Source organism: Lepisosteus oculatus, chromosome 13 (assembly GCF_040954835.1).
Source record: "Lepisosteus oculatus isolate fLepOcu1 chromosome 13, fLepOcu1.hap2, whole genome shotgun sequence".
In the NCBI taxonomy this organism is placed as follows: domain Eukaryota; kingdom Metazoa; phylum Chordata; class Actinopteri; order Semionotiformes; family Lepisosteidae; genus Lepisosteus; species Lepisosteus oculatus.
Genome location: NC_090708.1, coordinates 9,513,151 through 9,537,275, shown reverse-complemented (window position 1 = coordinate 9,537,275; position 24,125 = coordinate 9,513,151). Strand labels below are relative to the sequence as shown.

Sequence of the window (24,125 nt, the reverse complement as noted above, 5' to 3'; positions counted from 1 at the left end):
AAATTACTGTAAATATCTGTGACCCTCATCAAGAGATCTCTTTCGTAATGTATTCATGTTGCACTACCCCAGGGTCTGCTTAAGGTAACAATGTACAGTAACTCATACTGTAGGCTTTGAAACCTTTACTTCATAAACTGATGCCGATCAGAAACTGAGAAACTGTCCCATATTAAACTTATAAGTTTATCTTCAAAACTGCTTCGTGAAGGTGTCTGATAGGAATTAACTTAGCTAGCTGCCAGAAAATTTTGCCTGAAGGATACTCAAATCATAGTTAATTTTCAGGACATGCTTTATGGGTGAAAACAACGGAGAAATCCCTTTGGAAAAAATATTTCAATCATAACATTTTTATTGCTCTTCCTACATTTTGTGTGGGAGTGCCAAATTTCTTTACTTTTTAATGATTTTTAACACTATTTCAATCCATTTTCAATCTTTTTTTATAGTTTCCATTGTATTTTCTGATTTTTTTTCAATTGCAACATTAAGGCATTCCTCAACACCTATTTTCATGAAGTTATTAAATATTGAAATAATTATTAAGTTGACTAATTATAAAGTAAGATCCATATACAGTATTGTTATTATAACATATAATACTTAAAAGTTTTTTTTGTTCTTTATCTACAGTATTGTATACTACATGATTAGGTCAATGTTGGACAAATAGAAATGTTTTTCTATACATGGTAAAACATTATACAACAGTAGCATTTTTATTGTAAGTTATAGATACTGTAGATCCATGTATATGTAAATCTATGTATATCTCACATGTTTTAAGTCCACTGACAGTCCAAAATGAATGAATGAATCACTACACTTTCTGAGTTTAAATAACTGACTGGACAAAAAAAGGAGCAGCCACTCCTCTTGATAAAGAAAATCAAATATATTCCAACACAATATACCTCAAATGCATCTCCTTATTACCATATTTATTAATAAAACATTTTATCCCATTCAATAAGCACTGCCAAGCCAATTATCTGATCGTGCTTTTGGAGGTTTGTAGACACCAACTCATTTTCGCTTCTTCTGTTTAAAAGCCTTTGAAAGTATCCTTCCTCTGCTACAGCTGCCTTCAATCCTACATTTTTTTTATCGCCCAGGCACCCTTGTTGCACAACTGTATATTATCTGAAAAAACACACATTCTCTTTTGGATGAGAAGTGTTCCATTCCTAATGCATGCCTTAATTTCCTAATCACCCTGGTCTACGAGCTCTGAAACAGTTCACTTCAGTAATTGTGTAAAACAAGTGTTAAAATAAATCACTCTACTTTTTATCAAGACATATTAGGTAAGTACACATTTAGTGCAAATTGATTTCTAATTTTCTCCTGGTAAATGTTTTCTTTTCCATGGAAAAAAACTTTTCAAATCATATGGTAGCGGTTGGCTGACGTTGAGCTGAAAGTAAAATTACTCGTGATTTATGATTTAAGATGAATACTAACAGATTTCTGTGCCTACAATCCAACAGACTAGAAACACTTCATGAATTGCAGTGGTTCGAGTTGGGAGCCATGTCAGGGTGTTTTGGCTGCTAATAGAAAAGTACAGGTTAATTCCATGCTAAAAAGTGGAAAGAAAACACATGATTGATTGTGCAACTGTTTTGTCATTTTGGCTCCTAAGTATGAGAGCCACAACTATAGCAGTCTCGTCTAAAATTTAAACAATCAGCATTTATTTATGTACTGTATATTCCACTGTTTTTTATGCACAGCTCCTTGGGAGAAAACGCCTTACATGTATCCTGCAAACAACTGTACATTACATTTACTGTAAATCTATGGCTGCTACATCCAAAATCATACACTTTACTCCGACAACGGTTAAGAGTAAGTGTAAGCTTTCAGAAGCAAGCCCTGCATTGTGCTGGCCTTAAAGAAGACTGCTACAGTTGTGGCTCTCATACTTAGCAGCCAAAATTACAAAGCAATAAAATGTGGTAAACTGTTAAGCCAAATGTGGAACTCTTCACTACTCTGTTCTTGTCCTTTCTTGATGGAGGTTAGCGTGTGGTTTAGAATGGAAATGGACAACATTATACCCACAGTGTACAGCTCTTGTAGCTCTGGAAAGACTTTTTTTTAATACAGTACATTTCACTTATTTTTATTCACTTTCTTGAAACTGCGAAACTGAAATACATTTCTTGCAGCCAACGAGGTCTTCGTGAAACTTAGTTTATAACCAAAGAGTTCTGAGAAATGTTTTTATCCATTCAACTCCCAACTTTTATTTTTTGTAATGGAAGAAAAAATGGGTGATTTTCCCAAATGTTGCCAACCATCTTCCACAAGCTGTTCCATTGGCCTTAGGCACTCCAATCTGTCTTAGAAACATCCTAATTTGTAAATGCAAGAGTATGCATTGCAATAGTGAGTTAGAACAGTCAGATAAAAGAGGTTAGAATGAGGAACATCAGTCAGATAAAAGGGATTAACTCCTGAAGGAGGCCAAACAGCTGAAACATCGTTTTTTCTTTCTATAGTATGTACATGTCAGTGTGGAATAACCTTGACTTGCTATGATCAGATAAAAGACCAGTTTCTTTAAATACTTTCCAGGGCATTTTATATAATTGTTTTTTTTTAATTGAAAGAAGGATGTGATCGACTTCATTTTCATTAAAAAAGCAGTTTGCTAGCACGCCACATAAAAGCACCAACAGAGAATCAACATGATTCACCTAATGTACTGTAATTTAAAACAACCAAGAATGAAATTATACTGCTAATGGATTGAGTAAAAATATAAAGTGGACTGTATTGTACCCTTAATCTGACCAATTTTGTTTGTGTTATGAGAGAAGATAAAGCAGCAAAATGAGAGAGGTTATAACAAACATTTTTTTTTAATAAACTACAAAATATCTTTTTAGGTCCCTTCTTATAATGGCAGTCTTGAATCAGGCAAATCTGGACACTCTACCTCTACTGACTATTTGACCTCAGAATCGACCCGCACCTGCCTCCCTGGCAGTGAAAACAAATTAGGCCCAGAGAGCCGACTGAACAGGCAAGGCTTGGTGTTGTCCCTTTGCCTGGCTCAAGTATTTCCTCAGTCTGTGGAATTGGCTGAGAGTGCAGTTCTCAGCATACAGAACCCATGCTGGAAATCTCATCATTTTAATGGCAGTGAACTAACATCTCAGCGATGTGCCGATAAAAAAGACCCTATGGTAAAACTCAGGCTCTGAAATGACAAAGAAGGCATTAGGTTTCCTGAGGCCACAAGGAGAAAAGATTAGGGTGGGCCTATAACCCTAATATCATTGCATTTTAGTTTCCGTCTCCTACTTTCTGCAGCTTTTTAACCTCCAGGAATTACATACTATATAATGTTCAACAGGAGGGATAATTCCGAGTACAACTTATTAGAGAGGAGCTGACAAGTAACAATCCTATAAATGTCTGTAGCTATCACTTTAACCTTAGATTTAGCACCCAGGAAATAAGCTTGTCAAAGCAAGCTATAGTAATAACATAATACATACCTTTCAGTATGTGGCCTAAGGACAAGAAAAGATGTTTGTTTTTGTTAATTGGGATTTCAAAATACATGACAGCCTTAAGTACTTAAGCTTACAATAAAATATATAATATATTATATATATTTTTAAATAATATATTTTTAAAGTATTTTCTTTTATTAGTACTGTTACTAATCATCTTTATATTGTACTATAGGGCCACAAATGACGTATTGTTTATCTGCGTTTTAAAGCAAAGAAAGGAAAAAATGTTAGAAACACAAGCATACACGTTTTAATACAAGAGATGAAACAGAATGAAAACATACTGTAGAGCAGAAACAAAATTAAGACAGGATTTAAAAGTGCTGTCTGCTTAGCAAGATCTACTGTGTCCTGGGAGATCCTTACTGAGTTTGAAATAAGAAAGAACGCACAGTGTCTCAGGGCTGACAGACTTTGACCACAGTGGAAAAGACATGTAGGTGTACAGGGAATTAACAGTTAGTCAGGAGTCAAAAGTATCAAACCCTCAGAGATGAGCAGCAGTATTTATTTCTGAAATCTACGGGGAGCCAGACAAGGAGAGAGATTGTCGTGCTTTTAGTTAAGATCCAAGTAGCTGAGCAGTCTTAAATATACTGCAGGTTAAGAACAGCTGCTGATTTATAATAATGAGCCTTTAAAAAAATATGCTTGCGTTACCTTCTCTGCATCAGCTTGATAGAGACATGAACAGATATTAGCATTATTTAAAAAGATGAAAAAAGACACCTTTACAACACTGCGAACATTAGCTTCAAATGCTACATTTCGTTCATGACACCAGGATTTCTGATTTGACAAGGAGAGATTCTAGCACCATCAATAGTTAAAATAAAGCTGATACATTTGAGGAGTTGATAGAGAGCAAATCAGAATAAATTTGGTTTTGTCTGACTTCATCCCAACATAAATCTGAGTGTCGTCAGCAGAGAAATGAAAACCGAGACCATACCTACTGTATCAATCTATCTCAATGGTAAATATACATATTAAATAAATGGGTTTAAGATAGGTTTTAGTTGTATGTTTCAATACTATACATTAATCTGAACCCAGATTGTATTTTTTATATAGTTTATTTGCTGACAAGTGTTCTTGCAACTCAACAACTCCCCTCTCAAGAATCATTGCCAAATATAATTAGATATTTGAGTAGATTGAAGTATTAAATTAGATTTTTTTAGCAGAGGAAGTATAACCATAAGTTCAATGGCCAACAATTCCAAATTTTAAGGATTCATTGATTATATGCATTACAATGGGACAGAGAAATGCATAATTTAAACAAGAGCAAAATCCTGACTGGAACAACCGCGATCCAGGACCCTTGCAGGGATCTCCACCAGCGCGGGTCACTCTCTGCAGGGCAGCAGATTGTGATACAAACTGAAAAACCAAACCCAGCCTAGGAAGCTTGCATTAAAATAAGGACATCAGACTTAAAACTGAGCTGCTGAAAAAGGTGAACAAAAACAATTGGTAAACTGAAATAATGCAAAGCTAAAATGCAAAACTTAAGACCACTACAAGAGCAACTACAAGACCAAAGATGTTGAAGTCAAACTTTGTTTTGTACAGACATTAAGAACTAAGCTGGTCATTCTTCCTGTAATACTAAGTAACGATTGAACAGTGAAAACCTAGGGAGATCATTAAAACCAGGATTCCAGATTTTTTTAGCAGTACTTGCTAAGGAAACGTTTTCATTTGTACTGGTTTCAAACTTCCAATGGCTTCCAATTGTCCTTTTCTCAGCTGAATATGCTGACACCAACTACAAAAACAAAAATCAATTGAAAAGGAAGATAGAAAAAATTCCCTCTTCTGCTAAGTGTTTCTTCTGTCTTCATACAGTAGTTGTAGGTTGCTACTTTACATTTAAACAGGCAGAGTTTTTGAATTTACTGCCTGCTCATAATCATCCTATCTGGCTATAGTTGCAGTTTATAGGTCCAAAATGCTCCACCCCAATCACCGACACTACAAAATAGTGGTGGATGATGGTTATTCCATCTGCAACCAAGCAAAGCGTTTCTTATAGTCATGTGAATAGAGAGACTTTTGGACACACAAACTGAGAGATGTGGAGAAGGCTCATTCAGATATGGAAAATAACAAAAAGTTCAAATGAATAACAGTAATAAGATCCCCTACCTCCAAAGACACTAGAAGATAAAAAGTCCCTTTTCACAGCTGGTTAGTGTACAGTATGTTAGTGCTATACACACAGCACACTGGCTCTATTGTCTATAGTTTTTATTCTCCAGCAGCTTGCTTCACTGAGGTTCACTGTGATCCATTCTGTGGTGACTAATACTTTCTACTTTGGGCCAGGCCATTCCATTACGAGGTACAGTATCTCTGTCATGGTTCACATCACTGACACAGTACCTTGAATGGACAAAAGAGTATTAGCAGCTTTAACAAGAAGTCACGAAACCACTGTTTTCTTATGGAACACATCAGATTAATTAACTGATGCACGCATTTAAATCAAGGTTAAACAATACAAAGACCTGACTAATCAGTAGAGGATGAAGCAGGTGTTTGGCTAACCTTTTGATTCCTCTGTATATTGAAATACTGTCAGGAACTATCATGAAGCAGTGATATTCTTTGCATACTAGAGTGTGTTGGATGCATGAGTACTGAAAGCCGTTTCGTAACATTTGTATCCCCATATTCTAGTTTTTATTGTTTACAGATACAGATTTTTTTTACCTGGTGAGAAGGAACGTTCATACACATGTTGTCTTGATTAAACATATAGTATGACACACATGTTGCATGTTTTTTTCAGAATTTGTATACTGTACCTTGTATGGAAATACCCTTTCACATGTGCCCAATGATGTACAGCAAGTAGCAGTTCTACTACTGTCACGTTATACAGTCTGGATTAATGGGTTGATTTAAATACTCGCTACTGGTAAAACAATCAAGTTAAAACCATTGTGTAAGATGAAATTGTACACCAAAACTGCTCAGATGTTTTGATGGATATTTCAATAGCAGCCAATTAAACATGTGATATGTGCAAGCTTTTTATTTCTATAGCCCATTTAGAAAAAAGGGCTAAAGAACGTACTGTATTCTTCAGAGGTGGCTTGCATATTTGCAGCTGTGTTTGTTTGCTGCTGACCTTCTGCCTGGTCCACCATTGTGGGAGAGTTACATCCTTTCTCCTTTTATGTCAAAGTATCCATCTAGTCTGAGATTACTCAATTTTGCCATCTTGGCCCATAAAAACTCTTTTACACTGGAAATATGCATGGAGTTGCCACATATTCACTGGACTTCACTCCAGTCGGACCACAGCCTCCACTCCTATTTGTTTATGTTTCCCTATTGCTTAGCAACTGTGCGGCCCATAGGTGAAGAAACCACATAATAAAACCTAGCTGTAATTAACAGAGATTCTGCTGAGCCACTAAACTTGACTTAATTTGAAAAATTACACATGCAGCACAAGAATGCATTGTATGATTAACCTGAAACTGAGAAGTATTTTGTTAAATGTACAGTATGCAAGCTTTCTCTCATTGTAATACAATCAACAGTATTTAGACTGCATCTGATCTGACAATGTCAACGCATACATTATGCATAATGCATTAATACATACAGAGAAATATAGCAGGTCATCAAAAAAGAAAATGCTTTAAGAAAGAACGAAAGTTTTTTGTGGTATTTTGTGATTTTAAAGAGCATGCTGTCATACACTTCATTATCCAATATCATTTAGTATGAACTCAGCTCCTGTTTAGTTTGGCCAGAACATACAGTAGCTCACTTGAGATTTTATTCTCATAATCATGTGAGACATCCGAGTTACATCTGAGTTATTGAACACAGGGTCATTAGAAGCAATTGGTGAAGAGCTGTCAGAAAACACAGCAGAATAATATTATCTTGAATGTTCATAAATAAAAGCCTTTAAATAACTAAACCCCACAAAACTAAATCACTGCACATGCAGAATAATTTCAGTGGTGTCTTTATACTGTATAAATTAAGAATGCAGATCTTAGACCTGAATGTAGAATGTTGTTATGTTTGAGAATCACATCTGTTCTAGGATGGAATGTATCTGCCTTGAAATGTTTATACAACACTGGAACCTTTACACTCCAGTTAAGAAAATGTACAGGACTTTAATAGGAATTTTTTTAATCTCTTTGTTATTTTTGGCAATGTTTGTGTAATAAATACCAATGTTGAAATCAGTAAAGCCATCATATGAATAATTTACAATTTACTAATTTACTCAGTGTCTTAAATATTCAGCCATATTTTTCAGCACTCTTTATAAGAAACTGCCAAAAGCTAGGGACCTCATGCACACTACACAATAAATAATTACTCACAGACTACAGACTGTCAACACTGTATATTACAGTCCTCCAGTCTTTTATACAAAAGGAGAAGTCAAAAGTGAATCTGCATTGCAAAAGCGAAATCAAAACGTAACCAACAAACATGAAAACTTTTAAAGTAAACTTTATCAGACGTCTTTGCTGCACAGACTGTTTTTGGAGCTTAAGTGTTAGTCCCAACAAATTGTGGTGTGTACTCACACGTGGTGGTGTTTAACAAAAATGTAATTACTGTACATCTAGGAAAGTTACAAGCTATAGTAAAATGAAGAGACATGCAAAACTTACAAGCAATTTAAAACACAAGACCTGTGATAAATATTTTAAATTTGGCACTATCCCATGGAAGGTAGATAATTTAACATAATTTTATTTGACACCGATGACTACTGAAAAATGACTGTGTTTAATACACTCTCGCGTACATACCTTTGAATTTACAGTTCATACGCTACAAATCCTTCTGGAATATCTCACCCAACTGCTCATAACACCGGCTTTAGGAAGTGGCTAGCATTTATTAACATTATTGCATTATTGAAATCGTAATCATTGACATGCACATACAGGGAAAATGGAGTTTTAAATAAGAAATGTGATGATCAGATGATGATTCAATTTTAAGGAACCTCTTATGCGAACAGACAGCCAAGACACTGAGCAACCAGAGACTGGTTTTACCCACACTGGTGCAGTATAGCCATGTCTAGAGCAATCTTGTGTGTTGTTGTCTGATATACAGTACTGTATATGCAATATGTATACATATACTGTACATGGTATCCAGGCCCTTGCAAGCTGAAACAGCAGTGCAGGAATACCCACTTCGGAGTTCCAGCAATAAATTAGTTTGTTTTACTTGGGAACCCCTTCAGTTTGTGGCCAAGTATAAACTTCCATTAATCAGAGCGATCTCCTGGAGCCACACCAATGCGTAAAACTCAGCCAGGCACTTAAAGAAAAAATGTGAAGCAGCAAAAAAAAAAAACCTTGGCTTATTGAGGGAAACATAAAAGATAAAACACCCCAGTGAGTGATGACCTTTGAATTTCGTATTCATTTAAAAACATGCTCCACTCTACTCAGTATTTCTATTGAACATCTGTGGTTGGATGGGCAGAAGGGGACCAGGGGTCCTGTCTTTGTGGACTTTGTAGGTTCTCCCATGTTTGTGGGGGTTTCCTCTGGTTTCCTCCCACAGACTAAAGGCATGCTGGTAGGTTAATTGGCTTCAGGGAAAATAGGCCCTGGTGTGAGTGTGTGAGTGTCTGTGTGTGTCTGCCCTGCAATGGACTGGTGCCCCATCCAGCGTGTACCCTCTTTTCACCCAGTGCTTTCCGGGTAAGGATCTTGCTTTCCCACAATCCTGTTCCAGATACAGCGGTTAGAAAACGGATCAATGGATCAATGCTCGGTCCAATCTGAGCAGGCCGAATGCTGAACTGCCTCAGTCTGAGCATATTTTGTGTTGTTAAACAAAAGCCTCTTGTCTCTCATTTGATCCCCTTGTGATTCTGGTCCTGTTGTGGCAAGGTCCACGTGGGACAGAAAAGAAAATAGAAAACGAACAGATTGAATTATTGCGCTAACAGAAGCAAGCTATCGCACGCCTGTGCCCTCTTTTTACTCGGTTTTAAGGGAGTCTGCTACTTTCACTAAACCATCTGTCAGCTATTCCCTTCCCACCACCTTTCCTATCTAGCCGATAATAGATGATAAAAGCTGCACCAGGACCAGCAATTCAAAGCAATTAAGACACCCAACTTGACCACACAAAAGCTATCTGCACGGGTTGGCTAACTTATATTTGTTGACCGTGTAACCCATTAAAAAAAAACCACTAATCATCTCCCACTAACAACTATAAAATAAACAAAAACAGTAAGTACAGTAGCTGCAACAACCTGAAAGCTAAATGAAGATTTGTCTTGCAGCAGTCTCCCTCTTTAGTGAGGAGTGAGGTCTTATCAGATTCTCAGTTTTGTTTGTGTTTTCTTCAACAGAGTAACACCTTTTTGTACTAGACCTAGTGTTGCTAAAAGCACTCAGTAAACGTTTAAAGGATATAGTGAGGCTCTAAGTGTACAGTATATTACAAGAGATTATACAATTGGTATTTACAATACAATTCCTATCCTTGTGTCACTTTCTGTAATTGTATTGTAATTAGCAAATGTATAATTTACTGTATTGTAATCTTAACCTAATCCCTATAAATTTCTGTCCTTCTACTCCTCTATCCCTCTTAACGAGCTCGCGGATAAAGCATTTCATTCCGTGTCAAGGGCAATGGCCATACCCCATCTTGAGAGACACTCCATCTTTGATTCAAGGGCTTCGACTACAGCATAGTCTGCACATTGCTGGTCCCCGAACTTTTTCCTAACTGGAAAGTGTAAGAATCCTGATCATGACTTGGTCTGGATTTAGTTTTTGGGACTTGTCTTGTTTCCACATACAGTAGCAAAGGACAACAAAAGAGTGAGAATGCAGCTTTCTGACTTCCAGGTTCACGAGTATCTATCACCATAGTGATTTGATAACCACATATTTATATGCCAATATCTCATTTAAAAATATCCGAACACGACTTGGTTATCTGATAAATGTAATTAGGACACAACTCCAGGTAACTTTTCACTCAGCGAAACGATCTTCAGCGCCATCAAAGAATTAACAGAAATGTATGTTTTTAAATAAGACCAGGAAATCATATGAAAGCGATTATCCCAGCTAGACAGGAGGGATTGTACCTGATTAAAAAAAAAACAATTGTTGTAATTTCCAAAGAAGAGAACAAATTTTAGAGACATCCTGGTAGATTAAGTGGGTTCGTTGCACAGCAAGACAAGGTAAAATTACTACCATGCATGACAGAGACGCACGTCAAAGGGTTGTGGCAACAGCACAGAGGATTATAGGATGTGATTTGCCATCAATTGGCGAGATTCACAGATTCACAACATCCGCTGTCGCAAGAAAGCCCCATCGATCATTCAGGATCCCGCTCACAAACTGTTCTCCCCCTGTGCTCTGGCCAAGCGGTCCGGCATTATTAGAGCACGGATCGCTAGACTCAAGAACAGCTTCTACCCCACTGCAGTGCGCATCCACAACAACTAACTGCAGGGCCTCAGACTCAATACACATCTACACCTACACTTTGCACTTTTAGCATGGTCTACCATGTTTTTTTTCCTCACTACTACATATTTATTGTATCACAAAAAAAAGTATTATTCCTGTTGTTATCATTTATTATGTTATGTAATGCACGGCCTACATTGTGGGGTGTCTGTTGTACTGTTTATGTCCCAGGGGATCAGTGCAAATAAGAAATCTAATGTACACGTACATATGGCAATAAACTCCTCTACTCTACTCTAAACATTTGTAGCCATGCTGGGGGCCTTGAGGAACAGACCTTCAACAGCACAGCAAGTGGAAAATGAAGCAGAGATGAATGAAGCTCTCGGAGGGATAGTACTGGGAAGGATTGGAAAGCAAGGCAAAGCGCTTTGAGGGGGAAATGGAGGTCAGCAGATGCACAGCCAAGAACATGCTCTGCCAGAGAAAGAGAGGAGGCCTGTCTATCATCACATGCTCATATCATCCATCGTGCGAGAGCTATCTGTTGAGCCAATTTATAACTCTTTTCCTGCAGAAGGTCTGCCAAACTCTCCCAATTGAAGACAGAACCTTCACTGCAGAGAATCAAACTGAAAATGAAGTATAAACCTCTGTAAACACAAATGCTGGTGAAGTCATCATCAACTCCCATTTTTGCCTGTGTTATCATTATCCATAATTAATTTGAATATAAACTTCTAACTGCATGCCAAAGCAGTTGCAGAATAATGAATTTATTTACGAAGAGATAATGAACCCTAATGATTAAAATAAATGCTTGAGACATGTTGGAGACAGCCAAATCATCACAAAGTCACAAAGGTCACAAAGAAACAGAGACAATAACTGCAAACTGACTTCAAAAACATACTGTATAGTTCAGTACAAGAGAGAGTAGTGTTCCTTCCATGCAGTTAGTACTACTTTGTGTAAGAATCTGATGACTGCATGAAACCTAGTGTTTTAAAAAGCAGTTTTTGTTTGAATGATCTAAATCTGAAGCCAAATGAATGCTTTAAAATAAATTTATAACAGAAAATTGTTTTTTTCTTTTTAAAAAAATTAATTAAGAGAACAGAATTAAGTATTTTAAGGCCCTGTTAATGAAAAGCCAATGTGTTGAAATGTGACTATGATTACAGTGTAATAAATAATTCATGGAGGCCTGTTGTTTTTTTAAATGCTAATTGTGTCTGACTAACTGGACAACTGGAACGCATTCTCTCCATTCCTCTGAATGAATCTCCATGTCATGAATGTCACTTTTTAGAAATATCACAGATATAAACTTTTTTTTATACCTCCAGCTAAGCCACCAGCCTTCATTAACAACTGACGCTAATTGTAATGCACAGAAATTGAGTGCAGTATGCAGGAATTTCAAACAGATTTGCAGATATTGAAGATCTTTTTTAACTATTCCAAGGTCAGTGGTAGATCCTCAAGACTTCCCTGGCACCTCTACCTCAGAGTAATCAAAAATACTGAAAGGTCCTTCACCTGGTGCAACAGGCTTCAAGGAAAAGAATTGACAGGGCAGATTAATGGGACACTATTTGCAGGCACACTTGTGCAAATATTCATTTCAAGGATATGGCAAAGAGTTGACTGCATTTTATGTAAGGATAAATCAGAATAGTGGTAGCTCAGAGAGTTTTGCATGCCAGCCATCAATCAGATTTTATGACTTTGGCTCCAGCATTTTATGACCATGGTAATACTGTTCGCTTTACAAACTCCAGAAGAGATCATTCTCATGCATCACAGAAAAACACCAAAGTATAACAAACATAACAATAATGAAAAACAAATCAGGGAGCACTACATTTAAAGAACAATGTGTCTTACTATGGAATTTAAATTAAAGGACAATAAAAGCACCAAAATATCATAATGTTTGGAACAATTTGAAACTTGCATGTGAGTGAGTTGTGCAATAAATCAACAGCTCTGCATTCCAGAGAAAATGCCCTATTGAGTGAAAACATACTAATCTAATGTGGAGGCACATTGTGATTTTATAGGCCTGGTTGGTAACATTTGACAGTTAACTTTAATATATTTTAAAATGACAATGGAGGACCTTATCATAAATTCCCTCTCCCGTCTTTCCAAGCTTTATTTCCTAAAGCATATACAGTACAGGCACATAATGTTTCTATGTACAGTAATCTCATTTTAGGCAGACGAATATTCTGTTTTTGGGTGAGCTGGATTAGCAGACAAGAGGACACCCTTTAATTTAATCAAAGAAGGATGTCCAGCAGGTACATTATAAACTGTCTTAGCCATTAAGGGCTTGATCTCAACTTTGTGGCTGTATAGAAGCAACACAGGTAATCAAAGGCACAGTGTTTATTTGCACGGAGATCTAAAGTGCAGACTGCTGCTATCACGATGATGTCTGATGTCAGACTTGCCAAATAGGACTTCCCATTATGACATTTCCTTTTTTAGTCCACTTGATATAAACTATTCTATTGAAATGTAATAAAAGATTTGAGACAGAATGGACATTTTTAAATGCACATCTTCTATCATAGAAAGCACACTAAAACATCCCAGACAAAATAACTCCAGTTAAAGCTTTTAATACTTTTTGAACTACATAAGAACATTTACAAACAACATTCAATCCATATGGAATAATTATGAATTCTACCATACTTGGAAATAAGCTCAGAAAGGTAGAAACTCAGATCAAGAAGAATAAAACTAATTCAACCAGAGGTCCACATGGGATGACGTGTATAATCAGATTTACAGTGCAATTACAAACTCTGATTGTTTTAGATCCAGAGAAGTAAGTCATTTTTGATCCCAGATTAAACAAAAACTGTTCTGCCGCTTCTGTGAAAAACATGTACTGTATATATGACATACAGGTGACCAGATGTTAAACACAAAAATTGTCTCCAACATATTCTTACCCAAGGAAATGCTCAGCCCTAAACAATTTCAACAATATAGCAGGAACGGATACATTGTTAAAGATTTTTTTGGGGAAGTCCACAGACGGAAACTGGACACCTCTTCCTGCCTCCCACCAAGCACAATAATACAGTATTCCTGCGTTCCAGTTCCCAACATGCTTTGTCCTTGAGAATCAAAGCCAAAGAGCTATGAACAAGCTTAGAGAGAGAACACAGGGATCAAACAGCTTCTGAAATTGCTGCTGTAATCTGTAAAATGCAAGGCTTCCAGACAGAGTGTAGTTCAGTCCAAATAAATAAAAAAGAGATACAGAAAGGAGCATGCCGGAGATCTAGTTGCATAAACTGTGGTTTATGACACAGCTACCTAAAAGAGTGTGTGCTGTGCTGCTGCAGGGGTCTGTTTAGAGTACAGCTTCTGTGAGAGACCCAGCTTCTCTCGTCTTCCCCCAGCAGTGCTCTGGTTTGTGGTCAAGAACAGGAAACCATCATAATCTGGCCCAGCTCTAGCCAGCTCTCACCCTCCTGTGACAGGCCTGGGAGCTTCAAACTCCTCAATGTGAGACCATATGCAGCAGAAAAGTAAAACAAGAACTGCAAGCAGTTTTGATGGCTTCCAGGAATGTTCCATTGTTCTTGATATGGAGGACAACACCTTCTCCTGCGTGGGTTATTAAACTTGGGTGTGCTTCTTAAGCAAAAGGAAGAGTCTAAAATCAATTTTTAGACTTGGACATAATACAGTATATCCAGATTTGCAAACACATATTTGTCTACATTCTAATAGGCAGTTATGGACTGAATTTCTTAATGCATATTACAAAGTACAGTAAAATTCAAATGGCTGCGTTTCCAGAAACATTTCAAAAATGATCTTGTTTAAAATCTTTCATCTTCCAGCATCGAAAGTGCAACGACACTTGATTTTCCATATGATTGCACAATGGCTGCAAATAATTATGGGGGGGGGAGATACAATTCATTCAAAAAAAACACAATTTATAAAAGAGATCTGGGATATCGAAATGGTGTTCCAACTCTCAGCAGACGGTCGTTTGTCAAACAAAACAGATGCTCACTTGGCAGCTGCCTTTACTTTTTCCACTAAAGCTATATAGCTTTTCCTTAGCCTGCCAGATATACCCAGGAGTTTATAACTTACTAGCTCATATAATACCAGAGCTGATTAGGATACTGAATACCTACTGGAACAACAAAATAGCTTACTTGGAATTTTTGTTTTCTGATTTATAACACAATGCATCCATTTAACTGCTCACCACTTACTGTTTCCTCTGGTTCCAACAATTTTAGGTATGCAGATTTCAAGAGCACAACACAAAACAGAACCTTTTCAGATTATCATGTCAAAAATGAGAAATGAGAAAAAAAATAGGTTGTTATAATGCAAAATATTTCCTACATTAACACGTCTTCACATCCTTAATTTGTAATTTTGAGCCTTATACAAGTCATGCAAGAAAAACAGTTTAAAAGAGGCAGTGCTGCATTGCCTGTATGAATATACACATTTTCACAGTTAAAATTGAATTCACAAGATTTTTAATGTTGTTTGACAGTTGACAACACACAAACCTCTCCCTAAAATTAACTGTGTTTAATGTGAAAAGCTGTGTGAAATACAAAAGGCCACAGTTATAGCATAGAAGAGTTTCATTTTTCTACTGCAGTTTAGAACTGCGAAGACAAAAATAAAAACAACACACATCTCAAAATCCAGAGTCTCCGAGATGTGATTAGTTTCTCGAGCATTTAAACCAGAACACTATTCAAAGCTCTTTTCTTAAAATGGTACAAAATAAGAGTTTTCACAGGGTAATGATGAAAAAAGTCTCTTCTTGCTGCCACCTACTGCCAATCTTAACCAAGAAACATTCAGTATATTCCAGACACAATTCTCCGCTCCTCATCTGAGTCTACCTCTCATTTGCCTGTAACTATACCCTTAAATTTCAATACAGTCCCCTTCTTGTGAGCAAAATTCAGTTTGCAAAAGCCCAGAAATTCAAAAACAACCTGTGGCTGCATCGGAATTTCATTATATAAATACAACCATACAACTTTCTGGTCCACACTACTGTTGTAATGACAATACCTACCCCACTTTATTGCATCTTTTAAAAATTGCTTCAAGAAAAGACAATTCCGAAAGCCTGGTAAGAGTGAGCACAAACTTCCTGAAGCCTGGATGCAAACTGTTTTGTTCCGTATTTTAATGATGCTGATGTGACATGCAAATAATTGATCAGAAACTACAGTTTTCCTTTTCTCACAATGTAATTGTTGCAAAATGTCAACAACATAGAACTCCAACTTCATACAGATCTGGAATTAAATAACTCATAACACTCTTGTGCTCACTACTTAAGGTCATTGACCTGAGCTCGAAAACTAAACAAATGCTATTAGACTTCACCTTTTGGAAGAAACATCTCATCCACGATTAAGCAGCAAAGAAAATATATAACATATCATTACTAGGTTGAACAGAGAAATCCATACAAAACTCTGATGAAAAAAATTCAGATAAATGGAAAAGTCTTCCATTTCCACCCATCCTTGAACATTCCTGATCATTATCCCATACAGTGTAGGATACAAAACTGGAAACAGATACCACTGCTGACTGGAGTCCATTATAGTAGACTGATTGAATTTGTACAATCCCTAAAAAAAGACAGATGGTAGAATTCAGTTAGTACTGAAAACTGAGCACCTCCAAACTATGCAATCTGCTTTACCCAAAACAATACATTTGAAGTGATTAGATACTGGCATTTGAATGAACATCATTCTGCAGGTCTTATTATTAACTCTAGCAAATGCCGGGGAGTCCTTGGTACAAATTCACATCGCATAAAAGCTGCTTCTTTTAATTGCTGTATTTCAGAAGGAGGGCAGCGCATCAACAAATCGATTAGGAAGATCAATGAGAGTATCAACTTCCAAGCACTGCCTATGACTCTTTACTATCTGAAGAGCATTCTTAAGTTTAAAGCATGACAGTTTGTGTCCAGTATGACACAAACTAATGTTTAATCATGACATTAGAAAGCATGTAACAAAAAAAAATATATTTTTTATAATTTCATAGTAAAAACTGCACTCATGGTTACATTAATGTACATGTAAGAGGATAAGGATGGGATTGGGCTAGTTAACTTTAAAATCAAACACCATGTGAATTTTTAAAAAATACTTTCACCTCTTTTTATTTAGGTTTTTATTGTGTCTTGTACAAAAACGTGGTTTATTTTAAGTGGGGTCACATAGTTTTCAGTGACTAATGCAGTGCTTGTGATCAGTCATTCCTTGCTATTTGTCTGGGATGGACTGTCTCTCTGTCAGCTCTTTTGATCATGCTGCTGTTTGACCAGGGAGTTAGGATGCCCCAGTAATGGAGGCTATCTGGATTCTGTCCAGTTGTCACATAATATGGCCCTTTCACAACCTCATAAGGTGCTTTTCTTAAGGAAAGCAAGCAAGCCACAACAGGAAAACAAAATATTTGCCCAAATAAATGACTTGCAAGTCTGAGTCAGAAGGCATCAGCCAGCCTCCCTGGACAGTTTGTGTCTGTGGGTTTTTCTGTCAAGTCCCAGTTGTATGGTGGTGGTGGAGGGGTGGGGATTGGCATGATTAAAGTTGGGCGTTCATTGGAATGTAAACTAGTAGAAGATATGTTCACAAATAGTTCCCACTTGATTGCTTTTTTCCATTTTATGAAACGTACAGAATGTTTTTGATCTCCTGCTTAATAATGATTAAAACCGCAATGAAGACATATTTAATTTTTGGCCAAGCCTGCTAATCTTTGATTGAATACCAATCTCATTCAGGTTAAAGAGATCAACAGCAGGTCTTCCTAATGGTTTTCAATGATAGGAAGCTCTGACAACATGCCAAGTTACCCATAAACACATTTAAATTAGCAGTAACAAGCTACGTCTAGCTGCTGACAGGTTAAGGCTTATATGATCTTTTGTTTTAAAAAGAAACCTTTTGCATTGATGAGCAATCTCTGAATAATTTGACCAACGCCTTGTTTAAGGAGACATCCCTCAGTTTCAGTGTCTTGGTATGTGTGTCCTTACTTTGCAAAGGTGTGTCAGGATAAGAAGAGGCCCACAAGGTTGATTCCACTGCCTCCTACTTAGGATTGATCAGAAACTTAAACTTCCATAGCACACAGGGATATTTGTTTTAATTATATACCTTTTGAGGAGTCAAAAGTAAAGTACAGTGAAAAGGTTTTAGCTTATCGGTACTGTACATATAAATATGGAAAAACAAGAAATGTGTGTTGAAAGTATAACATTGAACATAAAAAATGCCATAAAATTATAAAACACAAAGCAGATGATAAGTACAGTATGAGCTAAAACCTTTTTACACTGATATTTAATAAAACAACTTTAAACTGTCTGTGGTCAACTGATTATCCTTAAATTTTGAAAGTTCATTAATTACAATGTGGAAAACTGAAAATAAATTCAGTCCAACATGGATTAGTTTGAGAAAAACAAATAGAAGCAAGTGAATTCAAAGTACAGAACTGATGGAAAAGAAAAGGGCAACTGACAATACCCTAATTCTGCTCACTCGTGTGTCTACCAGACAACGGCTCAAATACACTGACAAAGGGTGTTCAAACAGTTTTGTGTATTCAACATTTAGATGTATTATTCATCAAAGTAAGACATAATAATCATACCTCACCCAGTTGCAACCCATTCAACACCGTCAAACTCACCTGTTCATAATTTTCTAAAACACTTCAAAGCAGCCACCCTCAATTGCAGTCAAGATAAAAAAACAAGTAGGTTTGAATGAGTTGAATGATTGGCAACCAACCTGTAGAGGACATGATTAGCAGGTCCCACCTTTATGATGAGATTGAATATGATCTTAAAATTATATGAACAGCATTCGCAAATGCATTTGTACCCATGTTTGGTAAACAGTAAAGGTACCGGTACAGATATCAGCAGAGCTGGTCTCATTACATGAGTTCTGATGTAACTTCACCTTGCACCACTGTCCCTTATAAAACAAGAATGACACCCATTCATTTTCTAACTGCTTTTTCTAATTCATGGTCACAGAGGAGCTGGAGCCTATCCCAGCAAGCAACAGGCACAAGACGGTACAAACTGGACAGGACCAGTGCATCGCTGGGCAGATTCCTCACAGACACTCACACCTATGGCCAATGTTCCCAGAAGCAAATCAACCTACCACTATGTTTCTGGAGTGTTAGGGGAAACCAGAGCACCTGGAAGAAACCCACATGAACTTGGGATTAACATACAAATCCACACAGATAGCAGCCAAGGTCTGTGAGGCAGCGGTGATAACCACTGTGCCACTGTGTCACCCAGTCCAATACCCACCAAAGAAAATACCTTGTATATCAAGACTGGACAAATTTGTGGCCTCAGGGCACAGAAGGTGATCTGGTTTACAATCTACCTCTCATCTTAATTTCTTCACTGAAATAATTGGCTAAGATGGGACATTGCCTGCATTTTAAGTCTTAATCAGGTGCGGACCGCATCACCATCATCATCATCATAAGCTTCCCTCACCAGCTTCCCAGCAGTAACATTACTGGGTGTTGAGCAAGCATAGTGTACAACATCCGGTCTGGCCCCATCATTCCATCTTGCACCACAAATCCATAAAAACCATCAAATTATAAAATGTGATCAGCATCATAACATTAGTTATGCTTTATAGTATCACTGTCTGTTAGTACTTCCAAACAAACAAATTTGAAAAAAGAAAAAATGCTATAAACATTTTTTTCCATCGTCCTGGAGTCTGTCATAAAGTGTAGCTGCAAAGAGCATTTTTGAAGTATCTACAGTACAATGTCCACAGAGTCCACTAAAGGATTGTAGACCACAGGAAGGCAAGCCTGATCTTTGAGAGCGTCTGCCAACAGGGAAGAAAAATACAAAAAAAAATGTTTCAATGAGGGAAAAGTGGGCAGTCAAAACATTTGAAAGTACCTGCCAAGAGTGTGGCACCAGGAAATTCTAAATAGTGCTGCCATGTCAAGCAAACATCAGATTCCCTAGTGGTGAAAACAAGAAGGACCATCCCTCTCTTTTTTTTCGAGCATACGGCAGGATCTCTCCCCAAAACATTCATTCAGAGTTTAGATGAACAAAGGTGAATGCCTAAAGTCATGCTGTTCACAAACGCCTCACATTATACATGAAACCCTACTTATTTGCTGCTTTAAAAATATCTCAGGTTGTTAGTGCACTTCATGACTGCGGTTGAAATTTCCTCCCTTGCTTTAGCACCACTGTCAACATAAATTCTGTTTATTTTAGCCATGTAATGTCTATTTGCCATAGTTTCCATAACTGGTTTACTCGCCAGACAGTAGATATGTTTGAGCTGGACTGCTTGCTCGAATTGCCCAAGGTGTTTTTTCACATATAGTGAAATAGGTGTTAAAAACACTGTACCTGGTGATGCTGTCGAACACTTTTTAAGGTTTCAAAGTATTTACCTTTTCAACTTACAAGTGTTATTATTTTTTTTTATTCTAAAAGAGCTTTTGGTGGGTTTTTTTAATGAATAAGGATGATTGTTTTGATGGAAAGCCTTTTTAAAACAAACACAAGAAAAGCAAATTTATGCACATGTATTTTCTTGTTATTTTTCAGAAGAGCTGAGTGACTAATTTAAGTCTAATTTATTTTGCTGTGTTTTTTTCTCTCTGGCATTCATTGAAGCACCCCTCTCCCACTGCCACCACCAATGCAGTAACCACTGGTTTAGCAGTGATGGGCTCTAACACTTCATCCACATGGCAGGGTGATTTGTCCTCAAACCCAAGCAGATTAAAGCCAAAATGTCAGTAAAGCCCTTTCCCACATCACAGGGACTGGTCTGTATCTTCTGAACAGTTGGTGGCTCACAAAATCCTCCACTTGAAGAACAGAAACGACTTTCATGATAAACGTCTTTGGCTACATTGGCTACTGGACAAAGTCAGGAAACACAAGGGCATGAGGCTTATCAATGAAATATTACAACAGTGACTACGTGGCCTGTTAGAAAAAGAAAAATCATACTGTTTGAAATATTAAATGAGGAACAACCGAGTTACAGTATATCCATAACCTATTTTGTAAACCACAGCTGTATTATATCAATGTGTTAATTGCACAGGGAACCTCTTTGGGGTGCTTCCTATCAGTATACAGTACTGCATAGACAATGAAATACTGACTGGGCCTGGGAACACACATCATGTGTGGTTAACTGGTACAGTATATCTGTTATATTTAGACCAATGATATTCACTCCTAGTTCTAGAGTACCACAATTTTTCTGGTTCGTTCCACACTGGACTTTCAATTACTTTATTTAAACAAACTGTTCTTATCAATATTACTATTTTTTTCCTGTTTTTTCTTTTCCTGTGGGAGATTAGAAATTACGTCTAAAACCCGTTGGATTACAGTTCTCCAGCACCAGGAGTACTGGTCTGATTTAGACCACGTTTCAGTCCAATTGCTACATCCAACAATGTTATAGCCATTTCTATAATGCTAGAACAATTTGAAGACTTACTGTAGGTCCAGTATATGTGTGCCAAAATTCATAATTCAGAACAGGTTTGGTGCAATACCTATGAAAGCACTGAAGAAAAATTACGTCAAGGACTTTATGCTAAATGGCAGTATAACTAGCCAGTATAAACAGGGTTATTAGATTTAAGTATTTAAGCTATGTTATTGCTGTATCCTTGCATATTCACAGTGTTATGTTATGTACAGTATTTACTCAGATTTTATGTCAGATCCTACAAAACTCTAAATGTTAGAGCTGCTGTTGGATTCATAGAGAAATATAAACAGCCAACACACTTTATTCATAGAAGACAATAAAAGGAAGGACAGACATCTAAGAAACATTTCTAAGGGGCCATAGGTGACAAAGACAAAAACGAATTTTGCAATCTGAAGACAATAAAGGAATAAAGCGAGATTTTTATTAATCCACCATTCTTTAAACACTAGCGACATATATACTGATACTCATGCTCTGAATTCAAAACAATGCGTAAAATAAATATACAATTTCCTTAAGCCATAAATTCTGACTGTGTAACTAATAACTGATATGTTGTTATTAACTCCGTAAGCCCAATATCATGTAGGCTCTTAAGGGCATTTCAAATGATGATATATAGTACTGAAAAAATAAAGCATACGTTTGGTTATCACCTCAATACATACATATAACACACCAGTATTAGGAATAACACACATTACCATTTACATAATTTTTTACTCACTCTCTCTCTCTCTGCGGTTTACAGTGAGCAAGAAAAAAAAAGTTTGAAGAACACGCAACTATGTTTTACTGTCTAGACTGCAGCATTCTCCGTAGAGTACGACTGAACAATTCTAATACTTCACTTAACGTTAGGATCTGTGAAATATACAGTACATCTGCTTTAGTTTAGTAAACCGGTAAAAGAGAAGTTAAATGTGGTATTCTATTACTAAAACTTTTCAAACCGAAATACCATGTACAAAATCTTCATATGCTTTACAAATCTTTAGATAAAATACTTTTTTTTACACTCAATGAACAAAACTAAATCTCACTCTATTGAGACGTTTTTAATATTCTCACAAGCGCATTTGTGAGAATATTCCGCGGCTACTGGATGTGTTTCAGGTTGTCAATAAACAAAACTAAATCTAACTACAGTATATTGAGACGTTTTTAGTGGTCTCACAAGTGCATTTAAATCCAGCGGTTACTGGACGTGTTTCAGGTTGTCAAAGTCCAGTGTACGATGACGCTATTCTGCTAAGACAAAAGTGCACCTGACCAGGTGTTTAGACAAGGCATAGTGGGGAGCGTTGCTCGAGGGTGCTAACTATTCGGATTTTCTTACCTTATAGTAAGCTAGCTGAAGAAAGTTATACGGTGTCCTCCTGTTGAAATCTTGAATGACATCTTCGCTTGCCATGTGCATGGACTGGGACCCGGTTTTCCTCTCGATGCAGTCATTCAGGCAAGCAGCCCTTCTAAGCACCGAATCGAAGAACTGCAGGTCCGAGTCGGATCCATCTAAAGGGTGCTGATCCTTGCATTTCAGCCTGCATCGGACTTTGGTGTGGCGAAGTTCAGAGTAACTACGGAGCGCTTTCTCCATGTAGTACACCACACTTTCATAGTCACTGCTATAGAAGGCTTCAACACCACTGTCATACAGGCGATCGAAAGGTTCCAGTAAGGCTGTAGCTGAGATTGGTGAAACAGCCTGGAGCAAAACTGATACCCCAGCGAAAATGCTGTACTGGAATAACGTTAAATCCATCTTCTGCTAAGACTACCGTTGTCGCTGCGCTCGCACTTGCAGCACGAAATCCCTATAAACCCTGTGTGTCAAAGCACGCCAGGATGATTAGCGGAGTCCAGAGAGAAGGATGCGAGTCAATTGAGGGAAAAAAGCGTGAAACACTATACTAAACCATTCAGCTACTGCGGTGTCTTAAAGGGGTAGCTGAGGCAACTTCAGTTCACCCACGGCTCCCAACGTTTCTTGTAGTAATGAGCAAGAACTGTCACTGTTTTCTGATAATGGGTACCCCGGTCTATTTAAGATAATCAAATGGGCTGTACATTTTTAAACAAGACGTAATCACCTGTGATGTGAGAAGCAACCTAGTCTACACGTGATTTGTTAGGGCACAAGACTGCAGTGTCAGAAGTCACGTCATACTACAGTATATAAACTGACAATGATACATTTTACATTTTGAAGGATTATTGCATTATAATATGCCTATGGAGCAATTAGCTATCTACATTATCTCTAACATGAGCCATCCCCGCAGTCAAACATTTTTCTAGCTGGAAGGTACTTTATATAATTTAATTACAATTACACTATGCTCAATTCTTATCACTGACTGAGCGGAAAATTCCGAAGAACTATCGCCACCCCCACAGATGCCCCCCTCCTCTTACTCCCAACCAGCTGACAGCTGAGATTCCAGGTCAAACTGGGAACTGCTGTCTGCTGGACAGCATTGCCAGTCACTGAGAAGTCTAGAAAATTGTATCCTTAGAAAAAAGAATCAGGA

At 37.2% G+C, this 24,125-nt stretch overlaps 1 protein-coding gene across 1 annotated transcript in view; it reads right to left on the bottom strand.

Annotated features, from left to right (window-relative positions):
• The window catches only part of p3h2 (prolyl 3-hydroxylase 2), a 69,721-nt gene extending 45,978 nt beyond the window's left edge, over nucleotides 1-23,743 (bottom strand). Inside the window, exon 1 of the mRNA XM_006637731.3 lies at nucleotides 22,931-23,743. Coding sequence (XP_006637794.2) covers nucleotides 22,931-23,356 — 426 coding nt within the window. The 5' untranslated portion in view covers nucleotides 23,357-23,743. The remainder of the gene's footprint in view (nucleotides 1-22,930) is intronic.
• Nucleotides 23,744-24,125: the final 382 nt, after the last annotated feature.